Source organism: Physcomitrium patens, chromosome 16, assembly GCF_059467195.1.
Source record: "Physcomitrium patens ecotype Gransden chromosome 16, ASM5946719v1, whole genome shotgun sequence".
NCBI lineage: Eukaryota > Viridiplantae > Streptophyta > Bryopsida > Funariales > Funariaceae > Physcomitrium > Physcomitrium patens.
The window spans coordinates 12573657-12596581 of record NC_143425.1 but is presented as its reverse complement, the minus strand read 5'-3'; the positions used below and the strand labels follow the sequence as shown (position 1 = coordinate 12596581).

The 22925-nt window shown below is 31.2% G+C and overlaps 3 protein-coding genes across 11 annotated transcripts; 2 read left to right on the top strand and 1 right to left on the bottom strand.

Annotated features, from left to right (window-relative positions):
* Positions 1-2015: 2015 nt before the first annotated feature.
* LOC112293877 (CASP-like protein 5A1) lies at positions 2016-5826 on the top strand. 9 transcript variants are annotated; one of them, XM_024543810.3, is made up of 5 exons: positions 2243-3114; positions 3464-3556; positions 3671-4342; positions 4503-4635; positions 4956-5826. In XM_024543810.3, the coding sequence occupies exons 3-5, from the start codon at positions 4122-4124 to the stop codon at positions 5148-5150; spliced, it is 549 nt and encodes a 182-aa protein (XP_024399578.1). In that variant the 5' UTR covers positions 2243-3114; positions 3464-3556; positions 3671-4121; the 3' UTR covers positions 5151-5826. The 9 variants fall into 9 exon arrangements, with proteins under 9 accessions (XP_024399586.1, XP_024399588.1, XP_024399587.1 ...); XM_090257021.1 differs by having other exon boundaries at positions 2250-2663; XM_024543818.3 differs by lacking the exons at positions 2243-3114; positions 3464-3556 and adding an exon at positions 2016-2147.
* Positions 5827-15162: 9336 nt separating this feature from the next.
* On the bottom strand, positions 15163-18817 carry LOC112293062 (rhomboid-like protein 19). The gene is made up of 8 exons (XM_024542115.3): positions 18726-18817; positions 17746-17873; positions 17403-17463; positions 16959-17125; positions 16572-16677; positions 16235-16437; positions 15863-16000; positions 15163-15682 (listed from the first exon to the last, which is right to left on the bottom strand). The coding sequence occupies exons 1-8, from the start codon at positions 18750-18752 to the stop codon at positions 15577-15579; spliced, it is 936 nt and encodes a 311-aa protein (XP_024397883.1). The 5' UTR covers positions 18753-18817; the 3' UTR covers positions 15163-15576.
* Positions 18818-19223: 406 nt separating this feature from the next.
* Positions 19224-21065, top strand: LOC112293871 (uncharacterized). Its single transcript, XM_073539559.2, has 3 exons — positions 19224-19568; positions 19922-20075; positions 20332-21065. The coding sequence occupies exons 1-3, from the start codon at positions 19535-19537 to the stop codon at positions 20540-20542; spliced, it is 399 nt and encodes a 132-aa protein (XP_073395660.1). The 5' UTR covers positions 19224-19534; the 3' UTR covers positions 20543-21065.
* Positions 21066-22925: the final 1860 nt, after the last annotated feature.

The window sequence follows — 22925 nt, the reverse complement described above, 5'->3', positions numbered from 1 at the left end:
TAAAATAAGAACTATAATTTCTTGTGTTTCTATATATATATATATATAAAAATTATTTATCATAATCAATCATCAAAATCAAAGACCCTTGATTTGTTATAAAATGACAATGTTAAAGCAAGTTGTTGATTCATTACATTAAGCAATTCAATGATGAATTACAATGCACACAATGTGACCAAGAATTGTTCAAACACATTGCATTATGTTACACACATACACAAAAAAAAAAAAAAAAAAAAAAAGAAGAAGAAAAAGGAATAATAAGTTATTTTATAGAAACATGTGCAGAGAGAAGAAAGAACAAAAAATAATACACGCCCTTAAATGTATTATATATCTATATTATAGTAAAAGTACATCAAAAAAAAAAAAAAAAAAAAAAAACACACACACACACACACGATTATATGGCTGACTTCTGCTGTATTTAAAAAAAATTATATACAATATTAAATTAAACAGTTATTTTACCAATAAATGTGTATGTATATATATATATATATATATATATATGATATTTTCTTCCAATTTTACCAATTTTAATCACCACATCTGCATTAAGAATAAAAGGCTATAATATCTACCTTCAAATCATGGCCACTGCCCGTTAATGCATATCTCACGAGTGATTTCCTTATCCACCTACTCTAATGCCTCCATTTAATTCTCTTGCTAGATAATATCTTGAATGAATTGTGGAGACATCACCGGATTATTGTTTAAATTATTTTAGAACTTTCTAACTAATGCCATGAAAATACTTTCCAAACTATTATTAGAATCTAGTTTTCTCTTGACTTTGAGAAATGTCACCGTATTTATGTGTTGTGGTGTGCAAATTTGCAAAGAAGTGGGTTTGCAAATCAATGTGGGCAAACTTATAAAGTGGGTATATTTTTGTAAAGTTGTGAAGGTGTTCATTCTATGTTTGCATTGCAATTCAAACATACAATTGACTATTCTTCAACTATTTCAACATAGTCCAATGACCAAGTATAATATTGATCATTTTTTTTGGTTGGTAACATAGCAACAAACCAACTTCTCTATAGAATTTTTGCAATAGATGATTGTAGGATGCTTTTTCTAAACAAGTTGCAATTTCTTTGTTAACTAATTCTAAAAATTTGGAAATTTATGCATTTTAGAGGGAGTTTTTTTTTACCAATTTAGCATGTATATACACAGACAAGAAACATTGAATTTTATTTTAAATATCAAACTTTTTTTCTTATTGAATTACAAACTATAAAATGAAATAAATAAATTACTTTATTAAAATTTTCAGTATATTATTATATTTTTAGTGTTTTAAGATATTAAAGGAGAATGATATAAGATGAATTTCAATCTAAATTTAAAAGTTTAAAATAATGTCGTGCATTTTCTGTCTGTTTGAAACTGGTCTAAAATACCTCAAAGCATCTATAATTGATAGGATACTGTCAAAAACAATCAACTATTTTTTTCTTTTACTAATTGATTTTTTCAAGATTAGTCTCAATAAAAAATTAAAAACATTTAATTATCCGTACTATACAATGGAAATTGTTCATGGATATTTTTGAAAACATTTGCTATAAGATTTTTCTGTTATATTATATTTTAAAGATAATTTCTTTTTTCCTCTAAAGATTTAGTAAATTAATTTTAGAAAAAAAAATTTTTATTTTCAAAATCTTTTAAAATCAAATGTTTTTGTGTGTTACAAAAATGTTTTTAATTTGGAGCATTTAATACCATTCACAAAAAAAAAATGTAATTTTTTAAAAAAATAGCATAATATTAATTGAATATATTAACAAAAATTTAACATTCTACCCAACATATAATTCATACATAAAAGTTTGGGGAAAAGAACATAGAATGAATATGTTCTATGTTCTTACCTGGCCAATAACCCAAAGCTCCAACGAACGAGAGAACGAGCCAGCGAACGAGAAAATGAGCCAAGGAACGAGAGAAAACAAACGAACTTTCATGAAGCGAAGGAGACGAATGTCGGTCGGTCTTCGTCGTCCTCGTCGTCTCTCCCTCTCTCTCTCTCCCTGGAAGTGTTTTCTGAGCCCTTTTTCGCTCTGTTATTGCAATTATAGCTCCGCCATGGCTTATCACCTGCCACTCTACTACTACTCCCTATCGTCGTAAGTCCCCCCCCCCCCCCCCCCCCCCCCGTCTCGTGTGTTCCCTCGTATTCATATGCTACGCCGCGATACCGGACTTTTCTTTTACTTCTCTCTCATCTCCCACTACTGCATGAGCCTGGTTGTTAAACACCTGGTGGGTTCTGTGTAGGTTTCTGTTTCGTCACGTTGTAGGTTGGTTAGCTGCGCTGTGAGAATCTTAGCGGGAATCTAGAATTCCACTTTCCGCATTTCTTAGATTCGTGGACGAGAGCTTTTTTTTGTGTGTGCACGCTCGCGCTGGGGATGTAGTAGATCTAGCTGATTAGGGAGTAGGCTTGGGGTGAGGTCGAGAGTCAGTGGACTTAAGGGTAGATACGAAATATTGTTAATTCCTTATAGATTTTTTGTGCTTGTGTAGAGATTGAAACATGTAGAGATTTGTGACGATTTCACTTGTGGTTTGTCGAGGATGGAAGGACGACCTCCTGGGATTGTAAGTTTAATTAATGCGTGTGGAAGTCAGCCAATGCTTAGGTATCGTATACTTTAATCCGGTGATCGCGGATCCTAGGTCTTTTTCTGTTTTTTTCCTTATTTGTTTTTGTTACGCCCCAATATGTAGCACTGTCTTCGTTTCACAATCAACGCTTCCCTACAAAATTCCCAACTCTGTCTACTACGATCTTCTGGTTGATGCTAATTTGGTGCTTACGTGAGTAATTCATAATCAGGTCGAGTGATTTTCAGTTTATAATATATAGTGCTTGTGTACATGATCTAGTCAGTTTCATAAGTTCTTTGATGCATCTAAGCGACAGATAATGTGGACAATTATTTAGATTATCTAAATGATCTAGAGAAGTAGAATCCTTGTAAGAAGTAAGCATCGGCACACACGATCCAGGGGTAACCATTGTATCACAAATGGTAGGCTGGGAGCACACAGTCGATTCTTGACGCTTGTCAGGCCTTAGAACTTTAGTAGGTATGTCCTTTTTACGGAGTTCGTCGTGGCACTACTAATAGCAACATGCATGTAAGAGCTTTGCTTTCAACGCATTCATTGAGGCGAATTCTGAGTGCCGTAATTCAGGGTTGTTTGAGCTAGGTTTATCAAGACTTCGCTGATTTTCCGATTGTTCAGTATTGTTGAGGGAGTTTACTTTCCGTGCATAGGCTGATCATCTTGATGAAGTTCTGGCGCAATCTTTAAACGTAGGGCTTGAATTTAAATAGTAGCATATGGCTATTGTAAACCGATCCTGAAGTTTCTCTTTTTTTTTTTTGTATGAACCCTAAATATGGTGATTCGTAATTGCTACTCATCCATCCAGTGTGGAATATTTTGGAGAAACTGCATGAGTTATTCCAGATTCTGGCATTGATGTGTTCAACATGACAAGGTCTCCGTGCGGAGAATATAAAAGGTTGCACTGGCTAGCTTGTTTAGCAATTTGGTGTTTTTCTTCTGCTTGAATTACTCAAGCTAGACTACATGCCATCATTATTCGAAGTTCCTGAATCTCCATGAATCATTGCAGGAGATTTATCAAGGCCCGACACCACTTTTGCGACATCCGTGTTATCATCCCCGTGACAATTAGGTGTAACTTGATTGGTTCCCTGTTTCTGTCACCCCAAAGAGCTCACTTCCTTTACCCTTGGTTGTAGAAATTTTGGTCGAACCAATCTCTGTGGTTAGGGGCAGGAATCGAGAAAATAGTGGAGACAACATTTTTTGTCTATTTATTTCTGCAAAAGGAGATTTGGAGCAGAATGCTAGAGTGAGGAAACTACAAATATTGGTCTAGAACTTCCTCTACTTTGGTGATGAACAGAGATCAATCAAATTTTCATGTAAATAGATGCTTGTGCGAAAACGGCAATTAAGGTTTTCTGTGAAGGATACATTCTTGTCAAAAAATTTGGGTGTGGAAGATGCTGGTTATCTAGACAACAAAGAAAGGATTTAGTGAGGTATTTCAATAAGGCATGGAGATGGCAAGTCACCCTGCGGTACATCCCGTGGCTCTTCCCCCACCATACCAAGCTGTGGGACCTCCGGCACCTCCAGCAGTAAGGATCAATGATTTTCCTGGATCACCGGGGACGCTGATGGGTTTGGCATTGCGATTCGCGCAATTAGGATTCGCCCTTACTGCGCTTTGTATCATGGTTTCGATTGTTGGTTTCTCTTCGGTTACAGCATTCTGGTGCGAATCTTCTTGATCTCAATACTTTGATTTTTTCGTCCCTGTTTCGATTTTGTTGTTGCTCGAAGCCTTTTCTTTTACCCACTGTCGATCCCTTTTTCATACCTTACTCTCTAATGAGTTTTTTTCTTTCTGCTCAATTTGTACTTGTGTGGTGCAGTTTTCTTGTTGCAGCTATGGTATTGCAATGCATCTGGAGCCTGTGTTTGGGAGTTTTGGATTGCTATGCGTTGTTGACAAAGCGGTCCCTTCGAAACTCACTGATTCTGAGCTTCTTTGTTGTTGGTGACTGGGTAAGAGGCTCATGTTCTTTAACCATGCTCTAATGACTCTTGGTGTGATTCATCTTGAACGCATGCATTCCTGATGGCTACATTTTTGTCGTATTTTTTATTGGTGTTTTTTTTGCATCGGTACAAGGTATCTGTTGGCTCAGTCCTATCGAATTGGTTTACTACGTGATGCTCAAACATCAAAGCTATATTATTTTATTTGATGATACTTGTCCATTAGACATTGTAGTAAAAATCGAAATGTACTTCTGAATTTTGCTACAATGACCACCTTTAGTATGTGAAATTCATTACTGACAAGTTGCAAACTTGAGAATCAGATCACTTCAACAATGACATTTGCTGGAGCTTGCGCAGCTGCTGGAATTACTGTGCTCATTGATAACGATCTCAACCAATGTGGACCCAACCACTGCAACAGATTTGAGGCAGCTGCCGCTATGGCTTTTATGAGCTGGGTCATTACAACTATATCTTTCTTTTTATCATTCTGGATCTTGGTTACCTGCAGATAATACCTTAATGCATGGTATGTCTTTTGTCTTGTATATTAGAAACTCTTGTGTTCACATTGGAATCCTCTGCTGGATCCTATGTCAATGACAAAAGATGTAGTATAAGATCCCTTCTAAATACTCTTAGTGGGTGTGTTCATCTTTTGGTTGTGGCCACCCAAAGTTTGCAGGAGGCTCAGAGACAGTCTCTGTTGCTGAGAATTTCATGGAGGGACTCTAAATAGCATACAGGTTTCACAGTTGTGCAACGTTGTTGGTTTTGTTTCCTTCATGTTTAAACACAGGGGTATGCCTAGTTGTCTAAATTAAATGGATGACAAGGTACAATAAGTTAGTAATTCATGATGAAGTTCTCGAGTTTCTTTTTTTAATATGGTAGTTCCTTCGAGGTTTCACTCTGCTATCAGGACACTTTCCCTGACTGATTCCTTGGCTTAAGGTGCCAAGGGTCCTCTTACGATCGTTACTATTTCATATCCGCGTTTTAATACTTATAAGGAATTTTGAGGGACGGATGATTACATTTGTTGATGCACCTCAATGATGCATGAATTTTTCTCATCGTCCCTTGTCAGCTTGTCAACCAGGAGAGCGCACTAGGTAACCTATAGTTTGTATGGGTATAAATAAAGGTGAGACGGGATGCGTTTCCAGTTTCATAAATTTGTCTCTTCAATATTGTTCAGTTTCAACTTTATTGACCTTTTTTTTGTATTCTTGTTTTAATAAATCTAATCCTTGTTTCTGTCTTTTACATGCAACTTTTCTATGTATTTATTTGTAAAACATATCTTGGCTTTAGTACATAAGGTGTCCTTACTCAATTTTAAATGGCATATTTGTCTTTGCTAATAGGAATGTTATTATTTATGCTATTATGGTTGGTATATATGAACATAATGTTGATATTTAAAGGTTTCAACCACCATTGCTAAGTGAACAAAGACTAAATATGCTATGTAGTTGTTTTGATTTTAATACATAGTTTTTATTTTTTTAATATCAAGATGTTGATAACATAAAATTTAGTTTTTCAATTGATATATTAAGTGAAAATATTATTTGATTGTTATATTTTATTTTACTTCTTACACTTGATACAAACATGTAAAAAATACTTATTGGATAAATTATATATATATATATATATATATATATATAAGAAGTTAAAGCCATATTATAATGTTGTTAAAGCCACACTTCTTGTCATCTCATGATTGATTTTATTCATTCATCTCCATCTCTTATTCTCAGTCTCCTATCTCTATTCCCTTCTTTTCTTGTTTCTTATTTCAAATCTCTCCTCCCTCTCCTTTTTAAGTCTTTGTTCTTATCCTTTGTTTCTAATTCCTTATCTTTGTTTTTTTCTTTATTTCTTATCTCCTGTCCTCAATTCTTCCATGTTCCTATTTCTATCCTTCATTCTTTGTCCTCCATTATTCCTTGCAACAATCAATATAAACTAATATACTTTGTCTCTAATTCTTCCAAGTCTTTTGTATCATAATGTATTGACCAATTTATGAAACCTTACTAAATATCCTTATAAAGTTCTTGTAATATAGGTAAAGACTTGGCATATATATTGAATATTAAAGAAAATAAAACTTTGATTTTTACACTATTGATAGTATAATATTTGATTCTTCTAGTGAAGATTAAGAAGGGAATAGGATAAAAGTTGATCAAAAGTACAAATAAAGGTAAACTTATTAAATATATCTTAATTCAAGCTTATCTCATACCCTGCCTAGAAATAAAGAATGAATGATGGAAATAGAGACAAGAGATATAGAATAAGGACATGAGACTAAAAACTATGGATAAAAAGAGAGACATAGAATGAAAGAAGAGAATTCAAACAAAAAACTAGGTATCATGGTCATACATATTTATTCCAATAATTACCTATATGATTAAATAGAAGTAGGTAGAAGTAGATTAATTTTATAATATCTTTTAGTAAAGCTTCTTAAAAGCTTCATAGATATTGCTTTGACTTTATACGTATTTGTAGTTAATTGGTAGGTTAGAAACTTAGTCAATAAGTTAGCCACATATCATATATGTTAATAGCTTATAGAACAAGCTAACTATGTGGTCTATATATAGATAACTTACCTTGCAAATTAAGACATGTGTTTAATAAGTCAATATGTGTTGGAGGTCCTATAGCATATTGCCACATACCTCCTAGTTAGAAAGTATATACAGAGATAAGAGTGAAATCTTTTTCACTCTTGTCAATGCCTTTTTAGTCTTTAGTCTTATTTCAAAACTTTCTAATCTTCTTGTCTTTGGCAATAGCCATTCTAATTTAATATTATATCATCTTTTAGTGATTTTCTAATTCTTTTGAGTGATACAAGAGTATATTAAGGATTTCTTTCTTCCAGATTCATATCCTTGACATCATATCCTTGACACTAAGAACATAAGATGGATGGAATCTATCATGAGATGATAAAAGAAGATGTGACTTTAATAACTTTATATATATATATATCTATTATTAGATATTTTATTAAATTATTAAATTATTTTTAGATTTATTTTATTAATTCAAGTAATAATTAAATTCTATATTAAATATCAAATTTTATTTTAAAGTAGTGGTAAATAATTTAAATTAATAATAAATAATAGATATTATTAATGATTAATTTTTTAATATAATTTTATATATAATTAAATTAATTTAATAATAAATTAATTTAATAATAAATTATAAAATAAATTATAATTATATATAAGTGAAAAAATAATACATTTGATTAAAATATGATTTTTAAAAAATTAAATTAAAATAAATAATATTACAAATTTAATTAATATTTTTAAAATTATTTTTATTAATAATATTTTAATAATTTTAAAAGATTATTAAAACATGTAAATATAAATTTAAATATGTAAATTATATCATAAAATCATAATAAATAGTAATAGTAATTCTTTAAATATTTCAATATTTATTATATATGCATATTTTCTAATAGTTTCTTTATTTAGAAAAATATTTAGAGATATTTAATGAATATTTTTCTATTTTTTTGTAATTAATTTATATTTTAAAATCTTATCTTATATATATATATATAATATAGAATTTTTTTATTAAAAAGTATGTAAATAAAGACTAATATATGTTATTCTATTATTTATTAAATTTACATCAAATAAATAAAAATATTATAATTATTTTTTAAAAAATAAATATAAAATTTAAATTAATTAATAAATTTATATGATATTATAATTAATACCTTAAGAATTTATAATTTTATTGTAATATAAATAAGCATATTCTAAATTTATATATACATATAGGTAAAATGAATCTAGAGGTCATTTGTTTATATTGTAATATAAATAAACATATATTATACAATGAGCTTCCAATTAATTTATTAATTTTAATAAGATATATATATATATATATATATATATATATATATATATATATATAAGTTAAAATGTGTATATTTACATATATATTTTTTGATATGGTAAACTTATTTTTTAGGAAAATGGTAAATAGATCTAATATTTCACTAAAACAATATATCCATCATGACAATCATGAAAACAAATGACCTCTAGATTCATTTCTCTACTACTTGATTTTCAACTAATAAAAATATAGCAAATTTGTCATGATTAGCATATTCTTTATCATTGTCACAATCATAGCCACCTCCATTTTCTAACAACTCCTTAAAAGAACCTTAATTATTTGTTTGAAAGGGAGTAAGAGAAACAACTCAAAACATTCTTATTGCTTTGCCTCTATTTTGTCGCTTAGGTCTGCTTAGATTTGCTCATATTTTTTTGTTCATGAAGTAACATTTGCTTAGTCTCTACCTTGTGCATATTTGAGCTTTGTTGCATTTATTGTCATTGCTTACATCATTTTCCAACATCCATGATAAGGCAATATAAAATTGGCATTCTAAAGGCTATGGCCTTAGCTCCTACACTTGGTAATCATTTTGATCCTTCTCTCATTTTTTCTTTGATATCTTGCATACTTGCTTTGAATGAGATATGTGCTTTGTAGTTATGGATTAGAATAATTTGGATTTTGATTTTTTTGTAATTAGCTTTGATATAAGTATTGACAACATATTGCAACTTCCTTAGCTAGCTTGTAATTGCAATTATTCATAAGATTGGTATTCTTATCGTTGGACTAATCTAGATGCGTTATAATGCTCGTAGGCCTCATAGTCTATTTATAATATTTAATTGTATTTATGTAGACTTGATAAAGTCCAATTGGATTTCATTAATGTATGATTTATTAAGATTATTATGTTCTAATCATAGGAAGGTGGTTTATTCTTATCTTATAGATGTTGAAACTTTGCTATTGATGGCTAATGTAGGATTTTTTTTTTTTTTTTTTTTTTTTTTTTTTTGTGTGTGTGTGTTTAGGTTTTATATTTAAATTAAATATTTGAAAGTAGTCAATTATTAATTAATTTAATATATTTTAAAAATTTTCTATATATATGTAGTTTCTTGTCTAAAGTATTGTGCAAGGATAATGATGTGGTAGATTCTAGGTTGAAATTGTCAAATTAATTGTCTAAATAATATTTTTTTTTGCCTCTCCTATATGGTACAATAGTATCTTATTACTTTGAATATGAGAGCATTTGATTACGTGATGATATTCTAAATAGTGAAGCTCAAGTACAATACTTTTTTACATTCTCACTTGATATTTTATAACTGAACTTAATAACCATATGTGAATCATAAATAAATAAACTATTGAGAGTGTTTGAGTGGCTCTAGACTAATTTGGAACAACAAATCTATTGTTGAATTGTGTGCTATAGCTATCATTAGGAGGTTCACCTAATCCAAGGAGCAAGGAGTAAAACTAAAAGATGTGGCTATAATAGTTGGTGATTGCGGATAAAAGAGAATTGAATGGAATAGGTGGGCTACAAATTCTGACCTTGTCCATGAACATTGGTGTCCATCAAAGTAACAAATCTACTTTGATACTTAATAATAAACAACTACCAATTATAAAGAGTCCAACAAAGCTTGAGTCGCAAAAGTGTGGCATTATACAAGCTAGGAGTAAAGAGCTATCTCCACACAAGTCTATTAATATTTTGTATTATTGGATAGTAAGCATTGGTAGACATGGGAGGAGGAATAGACTTGAAAGGATCAACAAAGTATAATGTACAAATTGTGAAGTACAAAGAAGGTGGTTTTGATGTAAGATATTGGAGATTGCCTATATGTCTTATAAAATTGGTGTTTATTTGGATCAACTTGAAATCATCTTCTATAGAATATCTTAATTATTATAATATGTAGTTGTCAAAATACCACTATTATACTTTTTCATTTCATCTCTACTTTACTTAGTAGTACATTATTTTGGTTTTGAAGTTCTATTTGTAGGAGTTACTATTTTAAATATTGAGCATATTTTTGACTATGGCCTTTTATGTATACTTTACTCATTAACACTATAACCTAAATAAATAATCAGTCTAAAATTTTAAAATAGTACATTAACTTAGATTTATATAAATCATCTTTAGTAGCTTATTACTATAAATCAAAGTGTATTTGTGATCCACTTACAAATAATTGTGAGAAAAATATTACTCTTGTAGGACATATGCAAATATTATGTCCAAAAAATTTGCAATTTTTGCAAACTTATATTGTTGTTGTTGCTTCAATAATTTCAAAGTGTGAAGCATAATATTGCATAGATGACTTAGCATGTGAAGAGATAGTAGATCAAATATATGACTAATAATAACATAGATATGGCACAGATCTTTCAAAGAAGTACATTCAATTTGTAGTAGTATTATAGCTAAAAATTCAATAAAAATTACTAAATAATATTAATGATGAAAATTAATAATTGACAAATACCACCTTTTTTTTAGTAAAATTTGAATTTGATGCTTATATAGAAGACCTAATGTGTTTGTTATTGTTCTTATATAGAAAAAAGTGTTATCATCAATTTTTACTTTTGTTTATTTTTATTGATTAAAAATAAGGTTAAAAGTATATATAGAAATATATTTCACAATATTGGTAAAAAAAACCAATATTGTATTGATGACATACATGAGTTTGTTCTAAATTCTTTTGAATCTTGATTTCTCTTGTTATATCCTAAAAAAAAGTCAAAAAAAGAAATTTGCACTTCTTGAAGGTCTTTGGTAGATACTTTTAAATATGATTCCAATATTGAATGTTGATCTTTTACTTGTGATGTAATAACACTTCCAAGATGAAGAAAATTATTTGTCTAAGCTTTAACAAATTATTTCTTGTGCAATATCCATGTATTTTGTATATATACAACAGTCTCTTGCATAATATCCATGTATATTATAAGTACATAATATTTGCATAAGCAACAATAAAGATGTATTTGTTGCAAAGATTAGATAATTCTAGATTATAAAGCTCTTCAAAAATAACACTAAAAATATTGGTCTAATTTTCAAGAAATGAAGACCAATATGTTTCCACTTTATTTGAAAAATATTTTTTATAATTTGCTAAAATAATTTTGTGAATATGCCAAATGCACAATAAATCATTTGAAGTAGAAAACACTAGTTTAATAGCATTTATTAATACCAAATGCCTATTAGCACCAATGTATATGGATAAAATATTTCCATAAAATTGAAGTTAGATTAATGAACAACAAAAAAAAGGTTTTTTTTCTCTTGGTAAAAAGAAATAATAATGATAAAAGAGGTATTAAAACTTGCCATTCTCACAATATGAAACATAGGCATTTTAAACCTATTTTTTTTTTTTGTATGTACAATCCATAATAGTAGAAGAAGTGTATCTTTTTGCAAGACTAATATAGTTAGAATTTACAAAAAATAAAGAATTTACCTTATTATCTTCATCACATTAATAAATAAAGTAATATTTAGTAGTATGTAAAGTTTTCATAAAGCAAACAATAGATGAACAATCAACAAGTGTGATATGATGCAATCTTTGTCACTCATTATAAATAGTATAAGCAATAACTTTGTTGCTAAAATAGCTTTCTCATAAGTCAATCACAATGTTTTTTTGGCATTGTTGTATTATATATATTCTTACTTGAAAATATACTGGGCACCTAACTATAGAAGGTAAGTAAAAATGCAACAATAAAATCATATCAAGTTCAATAGAGTCTTACATAAACCATAAATAAATTAAAAAAATCTAATTAAATTTTAACCAATCCAAAAGAAATTTAAAAGAAGTTACAAATGAAACATAAAGAAGTCATAATTAATCTCTAAAAAAATAATAAAGAAATCCTAAAGAAATACAAAATACAAACTTTAAAGAAATAATAATTATCTTAAAAGAATAATATAAATAATAAAGAATTCTTTCAAAATAATAAAAATAGAGGTACTAAATAAATCCTAAATACATTCTAAGTAAATCATAAATAAATTTTAATCAAATTTTAAATGAATCTTAACTGAATTCTAAACCTTAAATCAATTCTAATGAAATCCTAATGAATTCTAACCAAATTTTAATCAAATCCTAGATCAAATCCTAATCCAATCCTAAATCAAATCCTAAATCTTAACCAAATCTTAATCAAATTTTAAACAATTCCAAATAAATTTCAAATAAATCATAATCAATAATTATAACTATTTGAAATCTCAATAAATATTAATTAAACTATTTATCTTAACTAAAATTTTATCCAAACTTCAACCAACAAGTAGTTAACAAGTACGCAAAATTGAAAAGAATCAAATTCACTAATTGTAAAAAAAGCTCCTAAAATCTCTCAAATATTGGTGGCCCTCATTCTCTAACTTGAATATTGATCTTTTAATAAAGATTTTTCTTTGTTGAATTATTCAATTGCTCCAAAAATTGGGGCATGTATAAGTATTCAAGTTTGAATCTTTCTCACCAAATTTTGCTTTAATCAAACAAGCAATTTTTTTCAAATTGCAAAAACCTTCATTGATCCTAAATTTCAATTATTAGAGATTATAATCCACAAAAATTCTATTAATTTTTAATTTAACTGCTTGATTAATATAAAAAAATTTACAAACATTCACAAAAAGTACAATAAAAACTCACATATAAATAAGCTACAAAACTTACAAAATCCTGAAATTTGTAAACTTATTTTAATTTTTCAAAATCTAAACCTACTAAGTACAACTCTAACTTTGAAAAGCCCTCAAAACCTCAATACCTATCCAAATAACATGAAACCAACTTTCAAAAATCTCTTCTCATGTCCGCCCTCTAATCTCATTATTTGATTGACAAAAGAACCTTGGAGTAGCCATAGGTGTGCGGTTTTGTGCCTCGGGATCTGATTTTGAACCTTTGCGGGTATCAATTTTTGGTAATTTGAAGTAGTTTTTACTTAAACCTATTATTAACTCTCTCCTAAAGATGCCTATATTATTTACTTATTTCATTTAATTTGATTTGAGGCATTTATGCTCCTACAAAATAAATAGAAATTCCTTCTATAAAAGACAACATTAAGACTAAAACTTTTACTATCTTTCTATCATTTATCCTTGTTTTTTTACATCTTTCTACTAGGCTCTTCTATAATAACATTCATATTTTTATTTTTCAACATATAATCATGTTACCACACAACAACAAGACCTCCACAAAAAGCAATCATGATGTCATTTCTTTCACTGTTGGTTGAAGATATTAAGCAAATAAATGACTTGAAAGAAAAGTAGATGATTCATAATTATGAAGACCATTCCAAACTTTTAAGTGCCATTGTGTACTACCTCACAAACAACAAGCATGAAACTCAAATAGACATCCAATCAATTGACTTATACTATTTTGTTGATAAATCTAATTATTTTGCTCACAATAAACTCTCTTTCTATTGCACTTGAAATCAATGCAATCCTTATCAAAACAACATTTGCAAATAATGTATCCTTGACTATATGTAAATGTATCTATACTATCTTTCATTTCTTCTATGCTTTTAAATTACTTCTTTGGTGGTGCAGATATATGCGCCTCACTTTCAATTGCAAAATACAAATGATTGTAAAATATACAATTTCTTCTCTCTTCTCTACACTCTATATATACAATGACAAAAATAAGAAACAATAGTATAGGGTTAATTGGAAGAAGATTGAACATATAAAAACTTATGGATATAACAAGGCAAGACAAATGGAAATAGCTATTAATAGTAGCTATTAGTAAGTATTGTTACTTGTCATATCTTCATGATTGAATAAACTATATTTGTAATAAACTATGATTCTATTAATCCTAATGTGGATGATGGTTTTAATGATGACAAAGATTTAAATAATCTACGTGCCAATCTGTAATAATGGATGGGTCAATTGAGTAAAAGATTGGATCTATTTAACATTCTCCATTTTTTTAATACATCATATTTACACTTGTGACAATGTATTATACAAACTTCATTTGTTCTTTTTCTATCAAAATTACTATCCTGCATCTGAAGTAAAACAAAATTGATCCAAAAATTACAAAATATTTTTTTTGAATTGCAATTAAAAAATTTATCCTCACTCAATTGAATGCTCCGATCATCTAAATAATTACATCATCTAAAGAAAATCATTAACTTTCAGCCTCTTCAGTGACTTGTGTCTTCTAACCTCTAATTTGTATCTTTTTGAAGACATGATGAAAAGATGAAGGCAACATGTTATTGCATAGAATTTTGCAACATAACATTTGTGTTTCTTGTACCTTGTGAAAATGGGTTCAGCAGTCACAAGGACTTGCTCTTGGTTTCTAAAGTACTGTATTGTTAAAATCCTTAACACAGCTGCAATCAATGACATAGATCCAAATTGATAACACCACTGGCACCTTAGTATGTTCTCAGGCAGAGAACATCCATTTCTCATCATTCGGTAAAAAAACCAATGCAAAATGAAGAATGAGAGAGAGAGAGAGAGAGAGAGAGAGCTAAACGTAGACTGAAAGTAGGGGAACTTATGTATTCACAACCTTCGGAAGCTACTGTAGACCATTTTCTAGTTCACAAGACTTTCCACTTTACACTGTACCATAACTCTTTCCAGTCCTACAATTACTGAGATCCCAGAGAAGCATCTCACAAGTGCTCCAGGTGACCATGCATGATGCTACAAAACTCCCTCGGTAGAGAAAAGATCTAGGTGTTGGAACAAGGGGAGAAGATTTCACTGTGAAAGAAAACTGTGCTTGCAGAGAGGGAGATGTAGCGAAATGTCAGTCAAGTTTGATAATGCATGTGTTTTTGGCCCCTGCTAGTCTCCCAAATAACCTCCTCCCTCTTTAAGGAAAAGAAAAAGAAGAAAAACTACTTTAAAAATAAACAAATAAAATTATGAACCCTAATCCTCGCTTAGACTATCTCATCAGATCCTTTTGGCTCAAGTCCCTTTACTGGTAGGCCTTCTGAAATACCTTTGGCACCTAATCTTTCTTCAAGAGCACGAGCGCCTCGCTCCCTGCATTAATAAAAACCCGCAATCACCATGCATAAGTTGCAGGACTACGGCATCTTTAGCCGAACGATTGCAGCTGACCCTATCTTTTGAGTAAAAAGCTGATAAAGAAAGAAAATAATACGGAAAAATAAATAAAAAATGATAAATAATTATCCTCTAGAATGGCAAGGTCTAAACCACCTTCGTCTGCTAGCCTCAACAGAATCTGATCCTGGAAGGGGTTTCCCCAGATCAACTCCCGGCCCTTCGTTAGATACTTGTCTTCTCTGCTTGCAGAAAATATTTTCAAAGATTGTTGCTATTGGATCGACGAAAGGCCTGCAGTTGAAGAACCACAAGCACATCCATTCAGTATTTCAGGACTAGTTCTAACTCCTTGTTGACCCACAATATTTGCAACACAGTGTCCAGTATAAGGAGTCAACAGGCAAAACAACAAAATTCGCCACCCTAATTTCTTGAAATATTAGAAATTTATGTCACTGTTCCAACCAACTAACAACAGTAACAAGAAGTACTTCCACCTTCAAGAGACAGGATTAGAAGACATACTGCACAGGTGCTGGGAAGAAAGTTGCGAATGCAAATTCAGCACTAAAGTCCCCTTTGAGTCCTGCCTCGGGCTTCTGCTGGAAATAACGAAGATACATCCAAGCTCCGTAAGTTCCGAACACAACGAACGGTACGAATTGCATTGGCTCCGGCGAGAAAAGACTGCTGAGGATCGCAAAGGCCACAAAGACGGAAGGGGACCACTGCAACCCACAACCACACCACGTTTGTTAAGAACTTCTATGCGGAAGAAATCACTAATCACTCCTTGTTAGAAATCACAAGCAAAAACATCGAGAAGTCAGGCCAAAGCAGGTAACAACATGGAAAAGCTGACCTTTACACGCAGCTTAAGAGCTGGTATTTCTTGTTCTGGAATGATCTGCTTTACAGCTACAAGAAACCCAGCCACTACTCCATGGAACCCTGATATTGGCGCATACCTGCAAAAGTTTTGACCAAGGTCATCAAAGAAAATATTGACCAGTACAAGACGAAAAAAAGAAAAAAAGAAAAAAAAAAAAAAAAATTGGTATTTACTAGGATGCCCCTCATTTTATAGTACCACTCATCTATTTGACCATACACTTCCGTCAGCTTAGGCTGGAAAAGTGGCACTCTTGCTAGGCTTAAAGAAGGTAACTACCAGCTCAATGCTTATTCTCTAAGAAAATTAAATGAAATTTGGTTTTCAACAAAAATGCAGGATATTTGCTCAACTCACAGATAGTTTCCTTGTCTTGAAATGAAGTAGAGAAAGATGGCCAAGACGAAGGTACTTGCGCAAGTGAACAAATTGACAAAAGCTATAAACTTCACAAACTCTTTCGAGCCCCAGAAAGGCTCCAGATGCTTTCCAGCAAGAAGTAGGGCGACAATGCTCGTCCCCAACTGCACAGAAAGAAGAAAACTAGGCGTAAAAAAGGGATGATCTGACAATCTGGCGCGCAGCTCATAATAAAAAAGTGCAAGAATCTATACGCATTACATACACCATACGAAACGTCCTTCTCAACAGAAGGGGATTGCCAATTTCTAGACGGTTGCACAGGCTAGCTTGTTATGAGCAAAGAAACAGCCAAGGAGTTCTTCAAAGAGGGTCAACACTAGTTCAGATCTCTGTCATCATTCAAACGAAATTCATTGAGATCCTTGGATAAGAGCTTACACCAAAAATGGATGTCTCAAGATAGCCTGCTGTGATGATGTTCCAAACAAATGGTATGAATCTGCAGGTAGGATGAGAGGCGATTGAGAAACAACTCAAACTTTACTGAGACACAATTAACCAGAGAAAGCATCATTGGTTGCTTTAGGTTAATATCATAGGTGATTTCCATGTAATTTTATTGTGAAATTCTGGAAACGAGTTCCTGAATTCAGATGAGCTGCCATGAATCTTCTACCATGCATTACGCATTTCATTCCTAAATTCCTCTCTCGATCGTCGAAGATAAATAAGAGCAAAACCAGATAAAAGACCAAACCAAGTCTTGGACTGAGGTACTTACTTTCCAGGTATTAAAGAAAAAGTAACAGAAATTGTATGAGGTAAGATGACATTGGCAAGATAGCCCGCGACAAGAACTACAGCTAACCCTTTTGAAAGTCGAGTAAAACCTGAGTAAAGGCCCCCAACCTGTACAAAGGAGACAGGAAAATCTTTCATCAGACTTCATTGAAACTAATGCATGCGATCAAGACAAAGTGAAAGACCACAGCATCAAGGAGAATACCTAATCTTTGAGCAAGAAAACGAAAGCATTGATAAGATTCGCCAATCAGAGATATTCCAGTGATGGTCATTGTTCCACTTCCTTAACAATTCGGAGAGTTGCCTGAAAACTCTTTCAATCCTAATCCGTTCAGATCCGGCATTTACCACTAACATGAGAAACCAAACCTATGCAATTTACAACTTAAAATTCCTGAGTTTGGAGTCTGCCTCACACATTCCAAGCCTTCAAGAACTTGATCAGCAAGTGAAAATCATATATTAAACAACCTAGCTGAGCAATGACGCCATGCGTTCATAACGTGGACCTCTGGCTGGAGTTACACAATTCTGATGGATAACATTTAGGAAAAACAATCAACATCGACTAAACCATGTTTGGAAACAGACCCGCTGGGACAAATGGGTCCACCAGATTCTACTCTAATGTTCCAGGATTAACCAAAACCAGCTGGAAAAACCCAGCTCCGATGAGGATTTCGGAAGCTTCAGCCACTCCGCAACGAAAACCCCATATCATTACATAGCGCGATTTTTGTAAGTAAGAACAGTAACACAGGACAAGACATGCAGCTTATAACCCCATAATGAGGCAAAGTGTAGAGCAGAGCAACCCCTAATCAGCAGATCGACGAGGGGATCATCGCAAAGAAGGCAATCCACGTCCAACCCACAAAACTAAGTCAAATGAAAGACTACAAACGATCAAAACCCCTATTAATTTCTTTTTTTATTTAAAAAAAGAAAAATCCTCACCCCGGAGAGTGCTGCAGGAGTGCTCATCGTGCCGAACCCGATCCGCTCTTGAAAACCGCGAGAAAAACAACGACACTGATTGATGAGATCTGGTCTGTGGCTATGGCGTGTGGAGGGGCCTGTCTTCCCCTTCACTCATGCGACAGGCAACTCCTTCTCGTTCACAGACCCCTCATCTTTTACATTCTACAGTCCAAATCTTATTCATCAGGATTATAAACGGTCAAATCTGTGACCAAATCCTTCTTTATCTTTATCCTCAATGATATTTTATAATGTACATCATTCGTATATCACATCCATTTTTTGGATGAATCTTCGGCGAAACGCTTGCGATGACCCAGTCCCGTTTGTCGACTTGTCACCGACACAATCCGCCATTGAGGTGAATTCTACAGCAGTGGCCGTGTGTTCGGATCTTCTTCAGTTGGGGCAGGGAAGAGCGTCAATTCGGTGAGGACCCATTAATGGATTTGTGTCGGTGGGTAATATTGGCGAGCACCTGCTCTAAGATAGCCACAAGTTTTGTTGCCGACCTCAACGCATGATATCACATCTTCTTCTAAAGAACTCCTTCAAGCTATGTGGGCTGAATGAAGGTCTTCGGAATCAAGCGATCTTCTGTTATATGAGGACATTTGATAAAACGTTGCGTGGCTGGTTGGGTTGAGTCAAGGCATTGATCTCAGAAAAATCTGATCGTTGCAGCAATGTGCAATTTTCGATGAGCTTGGATGAGTGTGGGATATTAGCATGATGCGGTGTGTGCAAGGATTTAAGATGCATGCGCGCATGCATCTTCTCTTGCAATGTCGTTGAAGATGCTTTGGTGGCTTCGATCTGGTGAGGTGGGACCCAACTTGGTGCAACCTGGTTTAGCTTTAAGGCTAGCTGTTCAGAGAAGTCTTAAATTAGCCTGTGATATTGAAACAAAATAATGAGGGTAATTTTTTTTCTTCTTCTTCCGCTTGCGCAATGTTTGTGTCTCGGAAGTAGAAAGAGCAAGAGATTTTACTGCTTCTGGTTGTATCAGCTCTGAATTAGGGTAACCTATTCTTGAAGTCTGACTATGTTAGATGCATCTCTTGTGATCACGGCTTGTACGCACCATAAACAACCTGTTTGATTCCGAGGTTCACTTATAAACACTCTGAAAGACATAGTCACTACTGAATGCCTTGCAATTAACTTGACAGTTCATGAAGAAGCGAAATCGGTATTCAAGGGAAGTTACGAAAAGATGCTTGTTAACACGATTTGGAGAACAAAGGGGGCATCTAAGAGTTATGTCCATGAAACATGCAGCCGTTGTGCAATTCTTCCAAGTAGCGTTATCAACGAGCCCCAAGCGTTCGTTGCTCTACCCTAGACCTTCCCCTTCACGTACTTGTCCTTGATTTCTACAGAAACACAGACCAACATGTACAGAAGCAAGTGCCGTTACGACAACAAAGAAAACTTAAGATTCTTGTACTTAATAACGCCTCACAGCAGCTGCAAAATCTATCTGGATTGTGGTTTCTACCTAATAAATTGCTCTCTGATGGACCGTATATGGATGTGAAGAAAACCATGCATTGATCAGTGGTTTTGGTAGTGATTGCAGTGCATCCAGAGTATACGTTCAAGTGGAGCTGAGGCTGATCTGTTCGAACACTATCGGAGTGGCTCTTTCATGTCAAGGATGTGATGCTATCAATGAACAGCTCATGAAGAGGAGCAATTCCTGGACTGAAAGCCATGCGTCTGGTTCTGATCCTCGGATAACGGATCGTCTCTCTCGGCCTGTCATAGCAAAGATTGTTGCTCACAAATGAGGCTTCGACCACAAGCTTGCCAGTGGAGTCCCTTCTCAAACATCAATCCTATAGAACTTCACACATGCATCATCTGTGATTCTCTTCATGTGCTCAGTCCCCACTGTTGATTGTTACACTTCATGTGCCCCAGATGAGATGTGGTGAGCTTGCCAGATATGTCTTCATGGGCTTGAGGCAAGATGGTGGCAGAGTGAGTCATTTTATATCTCATTTCTTGTTTCAGAAACAACGATGGCTTCGAATTCCAAGAGAAGGTTTTTAACAAGCTCTGATGCAGTTCTACTTATTCTTGTAAGTACTAACCGTTAATTTTAAGAGGCAGCTTCTGTGCTGAGGTGGGTTCAGGCAAGATATGCGGCTCTGTGACAACAACGTTTGCATGAAAACAGGCAAAAAATCATAGCCATGTTTTAACAGATCCTAGCGAGATTTGAAGTCTTGTAATTGAACCTGGAAATCTGTTGTTCTGGCCGCTTTACCACGTGGTCAGCTAAAAGAAATAGATATAAATAAATATATATATATATATATATATATGTTCCATTCGTCTCATTTGTAAACAACCAACAAGGGGACCGAGTAGATGTTTCAGTCTATATGAAATTTATAAACCCATGATTATATTCTTGTTTTTTCTTCCTTTTTTAGGGATAATATTTTAGTATTAAATTTAAAAGAAGTTTTAAAACCTTGGTAATTTTTTTTGAATAGTCTATATATCTTATTTAAGTTTTAAATAAGAACATATTCTTAAGTTTTAAATTATAAATATGTGTATTGAAATAAAAATTGGGGTGTTAAAAATTTTCTGATAATATCTACTTTTATAATATAAATATATATAATTTTATTAATATAAACTATTTCTTATTATGAAAGCAGATTATTAAGTATCATATAATCCTAATATTTTAATGATGTACTATTAATCGATACTTATTATCAAAATTAATTTTCAAGTGCATACTTTCAGTTAAATTTATATGTTTATTTTAGTAGCAATAATTTTCTTATTTTAAATTTTTTTTATATAATCAAATTTTTAAATCCAAATAAAAATCATTTGAAATAATATAGTATTTGAACAAAAAAATATTACATAAATCACCTTTATACATATGTTAAAATTGTATAATTATTTTTTTGTAAATTGTTATAACCTTCACAAAAGTTGATTTAGTTATATTTTCAAAAACTAAAATTTAAAGATCCAACCAGTATTAATATTTAAATGATTTATGCCTATACTTTAATTTTTATTCTAAACATACTTATGTAGTATAACATTAATTATTGGAAGTATTACACAAAATTTAATCAAATTTAATATTTTAAATTCTTGTATGTAAGTTGTTAAAAAAAAACTAAATATGAACTTCTGAATTTAAAAAAAATAGAGAAATCACACCAATAAAAGATTATGTATTCATATTTATTTAAAGATGTGATATAATAGTTTTTTATACTTCCTTGTCATTAAATTTTAAAATTATAAAATAAGTTTTGGATGAAGTATTGTAATAAGAAAAATTAATGCATGCACTAATATGTACTTAATTAATAAAATACATGTAGCAAATAATATTGTTATTAAATACCAAATGTATCCTATTTTATAATATATAATTATCATCAATTAATTTTTAAATATTTTGATCATAGTAAATTTATCTTATACTAAAATTTATTTATGTATATACCCATACATATATAAATATAGTAATAAAATAAATCAAAAGAATTTTAGTAACTTAATTTTATTTTTTTATTTTATTACTTAAATTTATATAGAATATTATTCTTTAATTAAATACTGATTTTCTAAAATAGAAATAATCATATTTAAAAGTTTTCAATTTTTTTCCACAATTGAGAGATTCTATCAAATTTTAGGGTTACAAAATATTTTTGAAACTATATATTCTTAATGTATACTTTTAAATCCAATTTTTAAGATTTGATTGAAGGAAATATATATATATATATAGTTAGGTTTTAAATAAATATTTATTTATTAAATATATATATATATATATTTATAGATATTAATATAATTTAATAATATATATATATAGATAAAGATATATATATGCCAATGATTATGTCAATGTTATTTATTTATTTACATTTTGATAGTATAATAATAACTGATAGTATATATTTTTGGTGATTTATTTATAAAATAAACTTAATGATTTATATATAGATATAGATATATATATATATATATATATATATATAAACAAAAATGAGTGTGTATATAAATGTCATAGATATATATCTACTGAAATTATTATTTAGATAATATGAATAAATAGAAGTAGGTAAAAGTAGATTAATTTGATAATAACTTTTAAAAAAGCTTTCTAGAAGCTTCTTA

Coding starts and splice junctions, on each gene's coding strand:
- LOC112293877 (XM_024543818.3), top strand. CDS start 4,122: ATGGAGATGGCAAGTCACCCTGCGGTACATCCCGTGGCTCTTCCCCCA. Junction 4,343..4,502: donor TCTTCGGTTACAGCATTCTG/GTGCGAATCTTC, acceptor TGTGTGGTGCAG/TTTTCTTGTTGCAGCTATGG. Junction 4,636..4,955: donor TCTTTGTTGTTGGTGACTGG/GTAAGAGGCTCA, acceptor CTTGAGAATCAG/ATCACTTCAACAATGACATT.
- LOC112293062 (XM_024542115.3), bottom strand. CDS start 18,752: ATGAGCACTCCTGCAGCACTCTCCGGG. Junction 17,464..17,745: donor TTTTCTTTAATACCTGGAAA/GTAAGTACCTCA, acceptor TCCTACCTGCAG/ATTCATACCATTTGTTTGGA. Junction 16,438..16,571: donor CTCTTAAGCTGCGTGTAAAG/GTCAGCTTTTCC, acceptor TGTGGGTTGCAG/TGGTCCCCTTCCGTCTTTGT.
- LOC112293871 (XM_073539559.2), top strand. CDS start 19,535: ATGTCGTTGAAGATGCTTTGGTGGCTTCGATCTG. Junction 19,569..19,921: donor GCTTTGGTGGCTTCGATCTG/GTGAGGTGGGAC, acceptor TTAACTTGACAG/TTCATGAAGAAGCGAAATCG. Junction 20,076..20,331: donor GTTATCAACGAGCCCCAAGC/GTTCGTTGCTCT, acceptor TAGTGATTGCAG/TGCATCCAGAGTATACGTTC.